The following is a 10,716-nucleotide window of genomic DNA, read 5'->3' as shown; positions in this document are numbered from 1 at the left end:
TGTGGTGATATCCTTTACACACTGATGTGGCTTTTTGATGCAGTACCTCCTGAGGGATCCAAGGTGCGTAATAACATGGCTTACGTGCAGTGATTTCTCCACATTCTCTGAACCTTTTGATGATATTACGGAGCGTAGATGGTGAAATCCCTAAATTCCTTGGTTGAGAAATGTTGTTCTTAAACAATTTGCTCAGGCATTTGTTGACAAAGTGGTGACCCTCGCCCCCGTCCTTGTTTGTGAACGACTGAGCATTTCACGGAAGCTGCTTTTATACCCAATCATGGCACCCACCTGTTCCCAATTAGCCCGTTCACCTGTGGGATGTTCCAAATAAGTCTTTGACGAGCATTCCTCAACTTTCTCACTCTTTTTTGCCACTTGTGCCAGCTTTTTTGAAACACGTTGCAGGCATCAAATTCCAAATGAGCTAACATTTGCAAAAAAGAACAACATTTTCCGGTTTAAACGTTAAAAATCTTGTCTTTGCAGTCTATTCAATTGAATATAAGTTGAAAAGGATTATCCATCAAATTGTACACCATAAATATGATCAATAGATTTTACTGTAAAATTTAGGGATTACTGTCAGCAGGTGTTTTTTTCCTTTTTACCGTAAAATCCGCGGTTGATGATTTTACAATGTATTATTGTAAATGGAATAAGAGTACCACGTTTTATTATGGTAAAAAACTGGCAGCTGAGTTGCCAAAATAAAATTAAACAGTGGTACTGTTTTTTTCTATTTACAGTAATAAATTGGAAAAAGAAGAAAATAAAATAATAATAATAATAATAATAATAATAAAAAATAATACAATAAAATAAATTAAAATAATAAGAATAATAATAAAAATAAAAATAAACACCATCCATATTACAGTAAATGTCTGGCAATTATGGTAAAAAAAAACAACTGGCAGCTGAGTTGCCAAAATAAAATTAAACAGTGGTACTGTTTTTTTCTATTTACAGTAATATGTTGGGGGGAAAAAATAAATACAAAAACATAAAAAAAAATAATAATAATAATTTAAAAAATAATAAACTTAAAAAAAAATAATAATAATAATAATAATAAAAAAATAAAAAAATAAAAAAATAAAACACCATCTATTTTACAGTAAGTGTCTGGCAATTATGGTAAAAAAAAATACTGGCAGCTGAGTTGCCAAAATAAAATTAAACAGTGGTACTGTTTTTTTCTATTTACAGTAATAAATTGGAAAAAGAATAAAATAAAATAATAATAATAATAATAATAATAATAAATAATACAATAAAATAAATTAAAATAATAAGAATAATAATAAAAAAATAAAAAAAAAAAAAAAAAAAAAAAACACCATCCATATTACAGTAAATGTCTGGCAATTATGGTAAAAAAAAAAAAACTTGCAGCTGAGTTGCCAAAATAAAATTAAACAGTGGTACTGTTTTTTTCTATTTACAGTAATAAATTGGAAAAAGAATCAAATAAAATAATAATAATAATAATAATAATAATAATAATAATAAATAATACAATAAAATAAATTAAAATAATAAGAATAATAATAACAAACAAACAAAAACAAAAAAACCACCATCCATATTACAGTAAATGTCTGGCAATTATGGTAAAAAAAAACAACTGGCAGCTGAGTTGCCAAAATAAAATTAAACAGTGGTACTGTTTTTTTCTATTTACAGTAATATGTTGGGGGGGGAAATAAATACAAAAACATTTAAAAAAAATAAAATAATAATAAAAAAAATAATTAAATAAAAAAAAAAAAAAATAATAATAATAATAATAAAAAAATAAAAAAATAAAACACCATCTATTTTACAGTAAATGTCTGGCAATTATGGTAAAAAAAGAAATACTGGCAGCTGAGTTGTCAAAATAAAATTAAACAGTGGTACTGTTTTTTTCTATTTACAGTAATATGTTGGGGGGAAAAAATAAATACAAAAACATTTAAAAAAAAAAAAAATAATAATAAAAAAAATAATTAAATTAAAAAAAATAAAAAATAAAAATAATAATAATTAAAAAAAATAAATAAATAAAAATAAAACACCATCTATTTTACAGTAAATGTCTGGCAATTATGGTAAAAAAAGAAATACTGGCAGCTGAGTTGTCAAAATAAAATTAAACAGTGGTACTTTTTTTTCTATTTACAGTAAAAAAGGGACGGCGTGGCGCAGTGGAAGAATGGCCGTGCGCGACCCGAGGGTCCCTGGTTCAATCCCCACCTAGTACCAACCTCGTCATGTCCGTTGTGTCCTGAGCAAGACACTTCACCCTTGCTCCTGATGGGTGCTGGTTAGCGCCTTGCATGGCAGCTCCCTCCATCAGTGTGTGAATGTGTGTGTGAATGGGTAAATGTGGAAGTAGTGTCAAAAGCGCTTTGAGTACCTTGAAGGTAGAAAAGCGCTATACAAGTACAACCCATTTATCATTTATTTATTTAAATGTTGGAAAACAATAATAATAATAATAATAAAATAAAAATAATTTAAAAATAATAATAATTTTAAGAAAAAACAACAACAAAAACATCTATTTTACAGTAAAAGTCTGCCAGTTTTTTTTTCCCGTAAAAAACAATGGTAAATATTTTTTACACTGTACATGTAAAATAATCAAATTCATAGGCAAATGCATGTTACAAGCGACCCTCTAATGGCAGCCATAAATGCGGTGTGGCCCTCAATGAAAACCAGTTCTAACAGAGTTCCTCGCACCTCGGAGACAACGAAGCCCCCGGAGAAGATGGAGATAAACCCCCCCTTCCCCTCCGCCCTGCCGCTAATTAGGAAGTGGGTGATTTTGATAAAAGTGGTCAATTGTTGGCCTGAGGCTGGAGGATTAGCGACAAAGGAAGCTGATCAGAGGTCAGCCCCGGGACACGTGCGGACTTAAAACAATGTGAAATATCTATTAGTCATCAGTGCGTCCTCCTGGGAGATGAAGAGAAACCAGGAGACATCAGTGGCCTTGTTTCACCAGATAATTGCTCTAGAAGCCTCCTTCTGGTGCATCTCCGAGCACAACAGGGATGAGCGATACGGCCTGAAATCGATATCGCCATATATATATATATTGCAGCCTCCTGCCGTAACGATCTGTATCGCCATATTTTATTTTTGCACATTAATGACGATAGAAGCATGTCAGGATTGGTTGAAAAGGCTCCTCGTTTTGCACAGCGGGGGAAGGTTTGTGCCTCATTCCTGTGAGAATCCTGCGCAGATGATGCTGTATGTCTTTCTCTTTCGGAATCCTCAGGTCGGTAGTGCATTCTTCACTTGAAGTGAGGGATGAGGCAAATAACTTGTTTGTCATTTCTAGTTTTATTATCTATAAACTTGTTTTAGTCTACTTGTTAATATCTGGTTACTTCCTGTTAGTGTTGTCCCCACACCAATATTTTGGTACTGGTACCAAAATGTATTTCGATACTTTTCTAAATAAAGGGGACCACACAAAATGGCATTATTGTCTTTATTTACACTGAATTTTTATATACTTAATTTTTGTACACTGAATTTTTTTTTTATAATGAATTTTTATTCACAGACCTTTTTTACAATTAATATTTTTACAATTCATTTTTGTACACAGAAATTTTTTTACAGTAATTTTTTTAACCTTTTTTTTTTTTACATTGAATTTTTATATACTTAATTTTTGTACACTGAATCTTTTCTACAATGAATTTTTGAACACTGAATTTTTTCACACATTTTTTTACACTTAATTGTTTTACAATTAATTATTGTACACTGATATCTTTTACAGTCATTTTTTTATCATTAATTTTTCATTTTTTTACACATCAATTTTATATACTTAATTTTTGTACACTGAATTTTTTTTTACAATGAATTTTTAAACACTGAATTCTTTTACAATACATTTTTTACACATAATTTTTTCATACTGATTTTTTTACACTGACTTTTTTACAGTAACTTTTTTTTACACTGATTTTTTATATACTTAATTTTTGTACGCTTAATTTTTTTTTTACAATTAATTTTTTAACACAAAATGTTTTTACAATACATTTTTGTACACTGAATTTTGTACAGTATTTTTTTTTACGATTTATTTTTTTTTTTTTACACAGAATTTCATATACTTATATTTTGTACATTGACTTTTTTTTACAATGAATTTTTGAACACTGCATATTTTTACAATGAATTTTTGTACACTGAATTTTTTTACAGTCATTTTTTACAATGATTTTTTTTACACATAATTTGTATAAACTTCATTTTTGAACACAGATTTTTTTTTTTTTTACACTGAATTTTTTTTAAAATAAATATTTTTACAATACATTTTTTACAATTCATTTTTGTACACTGAATTAAAAAAAAATAAAAAAAAATTTACAAGGAATTTTTATATACTTAATTTTTGTACACTGAATTTTTTTTACAATTAATTTTTGAACACTGGATTTTTTTACAATACATTTTTTACACTGAATTTTTTCAGACTGATTTTTTTTACACTGAGTTTTTTTTTAGACAGAATTTTTATATACTTAATTTTTGTACACTGATTTTTTTTTTACAATTAACTTTTGAACACAGAATTTTTTTACAATACATTTTTGTACACTGAATTTTGTACAGTATTTTTTTACACATTTTTTTTTACACAGAATTTTATATACTTACATTTTGTACATTGACTTTTTTTTACAATGAATTTTTTAACACTGAATTTTTTTACAGTCATTTTCAGCAATTATTATTTTTACACATACTTTTTATTTACTTAATTTTTTAACACAGATTTTTTTTACACTGAAGTATTTTACACAGAGCTTTTTTACAATGAATATTTTTACAATAAATTTTTTACAATTCATTTTTGTACACTGCATTTTTTATAGTAATTTATATACAATACATTTTTTACAAGGAATTTTTATATACTTAATTTTTGTAAACTGAATTTTTTTTTTACAATAATTTTTTTTTTACAATTCATTTTTATACACTGAATTTTTATACAATACATTTTTTTACACTGAATTTTTTAACTGAATTTTTATACACTAAATATTTTAACACTGAATTTTTTTACACTGAATTTTCATAAACTGAATTTTCGTACACTGAATTTTTTTTACAATTAATTATTTTACAGTTAATTTGCATACACTGAATTTTCGTACCGTGCATTTTTTACACTAAAATGAAGTTCACAAAATTCAAATGCAAAAAAATCAGTGACATAAATAGAAGCCAGCAAGACCATGGCGCGGGTGCGACTCACCGCCTTGGTGCACTGCACGTCCTTCCCCAGCAGCCAGTTGAGCTCCAGGTGTCCCTCGCCCTGGTAGCACGACTGAAGGCGCTCCTTGATGCGCGCGTTGATGTCGCGGATGGTGAAGGCGCAGAGCGCCGAGTCGTCGGGCGGCCGGTGGAACTGCTTCTGCCCCTTGGAGAAGACGGCGAAGAGCACGTCGTCTTGCGCGGCCACGTGAAGCGAAGCGGCCAGCACGCGGCCCGGCTTGCCCAGGTAGGCGGCCTGCAGCAGGCGGTACTCCACGCCGTTCTTCACGCAGCCGATGGGCAGCGAGACGTAGGAGTGGAACTTGCGGTCGTCCCGGCAGAGGCGGACGATGCGCGAGGTGTAGAAGAGGTCGCCGGCCGAGCCGCCGGACGACATGCCGTTCTCCGGCGTCTCGGGCTGCACGGTCAGGAAGTAGACGAAGCCGCCGCTGGCGAAGCCGTACACGTAGTAGATGTCGAAGTGGGACACCAGCGCCAGCGTGTCGGACGGGATCTTGATGAGCGACGACACGAAGTCGGTGTGCAGCTCGTAGTCCAGCATGGCCGAGGACTCGGGGTCGCGCGGGAGCTTCCGGCTGGAGACGGTGGGGAAGTAATCCTGCTTGCCGTCCACCGCCGTGCCGATGAAGAGCGTGGCGTCCTGGCCCTGCGAGGGCACGATGACGCCGTACATGGTGCCGGTCTGGTTGACGCTGGACAAATAGTGCTCCTTCTTGTGCGAGGGCTCCACCAGGATGAAGAGGTCGTCCAGGCGCAGCAGCTTGCACACGCCCTGGTAGAGGCTGCCGCACGCCAGCAGGCGCTTCTGAGAGTAATCCACCAGCAGCAGCTTGTTGACGTTGTCGGTGGGCGCCAGCGGCTCGGAGCAGGGCTGCACGATGAGCGGCGGGTAGCACGCCTTGTTGTCGTCCTCGGGGCCCGTGTCGTGCGACACCAGCAGCGTCAGGTTGCCCGACAGCTTGTAGACGCGGTTGACGGCGCCCAGGTAGACCGCCCCCGTGTCCTGGTGCACCGTCAGGTGGTTGAGGAGCCAGTCACGCCGCTCCGGGCGGAAGCTGGCGAAGGTCTGGGCGCCGGCGGGCAGCGCCAGGAGCCAGAGGGCCAGCAGGGGGGCCAGCACGGGGGCCAGCACGGGGGCCAGCACGGGGGCCAACGCTCGCATTCTGGACCGCGTCTTGGGAGGAGGTGGGAGGAGGCAAAGGCGGGGAGACGCCGTTTAGGCTAAGTTGTGCGTGCCGGCGTGGCGAGGGTCTTCACCACTTCCTGCGGGAGGAAAAGGTGAGCGTGAATAAGTGGCGTCTACACAAGGTCAAAGGTCACGGCCGAGGATGAAGTGGACAAAGTTACACACTGGACTTTACTCAGCAATCACACAATGTTACACACTGGACTTTCTGCTGGACCAGGAGGGGACTTACCACCACTTGATCACACACACAAACCACACAATGACACACAACGACACACACAATGACACACACAATGACACAACGACACACACAATGACACACAATGACACACACAACACACATGACACACACAATGACACAACGACACACACAATGACACACACAATGACACACACTGACACACACAATAACACACAGCGACACACACACAATGACAAACACAATAACACACACAATGACACGACGACATGCACAATGGCACACACAACGAAACACACTGACACACACAATGACACACGACGACGCACACAACACACACACAATGACACCCACACAACACACACAATGACACACAACGCACACACCAACACACACAATTAAACACAATGACACACACACACAATGACACACTGCCACACACAACACACAATGAAACAATGACACACACAATGACACAACGACACACACAATGACACACACAACACACATGACACACACAATGACACAACGACACACACAATGACACACACAATGACACACACTGACACACACAATGACACACACAATAACACACAGCGACACACACACAATGACACACACAATGACAAACACAATAACACACACAATGACACGACGACATACACAATGGCACACACAACAAAACACACTGACACACACAATGACACACGACGACGCACACAACACACACAATGACACCCACACAACACACACAATGACACACACAATGACACACAACGCACACACCAACACACACAATTAAACACAATGACACACACAACACACACAATGACACACTGCCACACACAACACACAATGAAACAATGACACACACAATGACACCCACACAACACACACAATGACACACACAATGACACACAACGCACACACCAACACACACAATTAAACACAATGACACACACAACACACACAATGACACACTGCCACACACAACACACAATGAAACAATGACACACACAATGACACCCACACAACACACACAATGACACACACAATAACACACACAATGACTCAATGACACACAACGCACACACCAACACACACACACAATTAAACATAATGACACACACAACACACACAATGACACACAACGACACACACAATGACACACAACGACACACACAATAACACACACAATGACACGACGACATACACAATGGCACACACAATGGAACACACTGACACACACAATGACACACGACAACACACAACACACACAATGACACACTGACACACACAACACACAATGAAACAACAAAACACACAATGACACCCATACAACACACACAATGACACACACTGACACACACAACAACACACACAATGACACACAACGCACACGCCAACACACACAATTAAACACAATGACACACACAACACACACAATGACACACTGCCACACACAACACACAATGAAACAATGACACACACACAATGACACCCACACAACACACACAATGACACACACAATAACACACGCAATGACTCAATGACACAACACACACACACACAATTAAACACAAGGACACACACAACACACACAATGACACACACACACACACAACACACATGACACACACAACACACACAATGACACACACAATGACAACACACAACACACACAATGACACGCACACTACACACAATGACGCACACAATACATACAATGACACACACAATACACACAACACACAATGACACACATAACACCATGACACACACAACACACACAATGGCACACACCCAACACACACAATGACGCACAACACAAACAATGACACACAATGACATACACAACACACACGATGACACACACAATGACACACAACACACACAATGACACACACGACACACACCATGACACACACAACACACACAATGACACACACACAATGACATACACAACACACACCATGACACACACAACACACACCATGACACACAGTTTTGGATGATACCACACATTTAGGTATGGATGTGATACCAAGTAGTTCCAGGATCATACATTGCTCATATTCAAAGTCCTCATGTGTCCAGGGACATACTTACTGACTTTATAAACTTTATATGATTTTTTAAAAAGGAAAAAAGATTTTGTGATGCTAAAAAATATCAATGTAATCATAGTAGTATCGACTATTGTACTTGGTATCATTGCAGTAGATGTCAGGTGTAGATCCACCCATGGCATTTGTTGACATTGTGACGCCGGTGAGCTATTGTATCCTCCTACGGTGTGCAGTGAAGCATGTTTAGCTATTCCTCCTCCTCCAGTGATAATGCTACTTGGAAGAAACTTACTTTATTTGTCACCATGGAGGCGAGGATCAGTGATTTAGAAGTAGCTAAAACACTGCGGACTGCAGATGGATGTTCGTGTTTTAAAGCATCTCTCCCTGATTGTGTTTCAGTGTTATAACTTCACCTTTATCTTGACTTTTTACACCAAAATGCGTCCATTCTCCCTTTTCTGTCTACACACTGTGTCTGCTTGTAAGTACTCCGTGTGTGTGCGCTGCCATACATGCTCCTCTGCTCATAAAACCAACAATGTCACCACGTGACGACGACGACGACGTGCCGTCATGCCTGTTTTAAAAAAAAAACAGTACTTTTTTTTACAGGCGGTATAGTACGGAATATGATCCTTTAGTATCTAGGTACTATACTAGTACTGGTATACCGTACAACCCTAGTCGGGACAACTACACCAGGTAATACACTTTGATTCCCCCCCATGATCTGCAGCTGACACACACACACACACACACACACACACACACACACACACACACACACACACACACACACACACAGAGAGAGAGAGAGACACACACTAACAAGTGTGGAGACAAAGACATGCAGGATTAGAAGCAGCGATGCGACAAGCCTAATTACAGAGGAGCTGCAGGGGAACATGTTTAAGGGGGGCATGGGGGGGGGGGGGGGGGTAAGGGGGGGGGGCACGTCGTATTCTGAATTTGCATATCCCGCGGAGGAAGAAGGCGACGCAAATGAAAGGCGACGTGTGTAATAATGCTTGATGGACGTCCTGTTGCCGTTTCCAATAACAGTTAACATTGATCTTTTTACACTCGCATTCATTGTTTTAATACATAATAGACAACTTCTTTTTTGGCACGCAACTATTTTTTTTATTTTTGAATGTATATTGTAAATAAACTTATTTGTTTAAATTATTAATATTGACAACAGTTCACTTTTTTTATTTTTATGTAGCAGTTAACTTAATTTTATGCTTACAATATTTGTTTTCATTGTTTTTATATATCAATATAGCATGCAACTATTTTTATTTTTGAATGTATATTGTAAATAAACTTATTTTTAAGTTGTTAATATTAACAGCAAATGACTTATTTTTTTATGTAGCAGTTAACTTAATTTTATGCTTACAATCATTTTTTTATTGTTTTTATATATCAATATAAAATTAACTTTTCTTACACTTAGAACAATTGGTGTTCTTTTTTGCAGTTTTTTTACACTTAAATAACAGTGGTTAACTTATTTGTATGCATGCAAACTATTTTATTTTTGAATGTTTATTATAAATAGCCTTTAACTTCTTTTTTAAATTATTAATATTAACAGCACTTATTTTTTATTTCATTATTATCCTAATGTTAGGCTTACAATACTTTTTTTTCATTGTTGTTATCTAATAATATAACACTCACTTGTTTTACATTTAGAACAATGTTATTTTTTGCAGTTAACTTATTTTTGCACTTTTTTCTATGCGGTTAATTTGCTTTTACACTTACAATTTTTTTTTTTTTTTTCATGTATCAATATTGTGTGGTTGACTTATTTTTAGGTTCACAATTTTTTTTTAAATTGTTTTGAATGCAAAACCAGTGGTTAAGTAATTTTAAGTAATTTTTAAAAATTGTTTCTGCAAGTATTAACAGTTTGAACAACTTATTTTTATGCT

The 10,716-nt window shown here is 36.6% G+C and overlaps 1 protein-coding gene across 1 annotated transcript in view; it reads right to left on the bottom strand.

Annotated features, from left to right (window-relative positions):
* The window catches only part of plxna2 (plexin A2), a 665,104-nt gene that overhangs the window by 540,756 nt on the left and 113,632 nt on the right, over positions 1-10,716 (bottom strand). Inside the window, exon 2 of the mRNA XM_061925716.2 lies at positions 5,291-6,573. Coding sequence (XP_061781700.2) covers positions 5,291-6,472 — 1,182 coding nt within the window. The 5' untranslated portion in view covers positions 6,473-6,573. The remainder of the gene's footprint in view (positions 1-5,290; positions 6,574-10,716) is intronic.

The sequence above is a fragment of the Nerophis lumbriciformis genome, linkage group LG01 (assembly GCF_033978685.3).
Source record: "Nerophis lumbriciformis linkage group LG01, RoL_Nlum_v2.1, whole genome shotgun sequence".
Classification (NCBI taxonomy): Eukaryota; Metazoa; Chordata; class Actinopteri; order Syngnathiformes; family Syngnathidae; genus Nerophis; species Nerophis lumbriciformis.
This window is presented reverse-complemented; position numbering and strand designations above follow the sequence as displayed.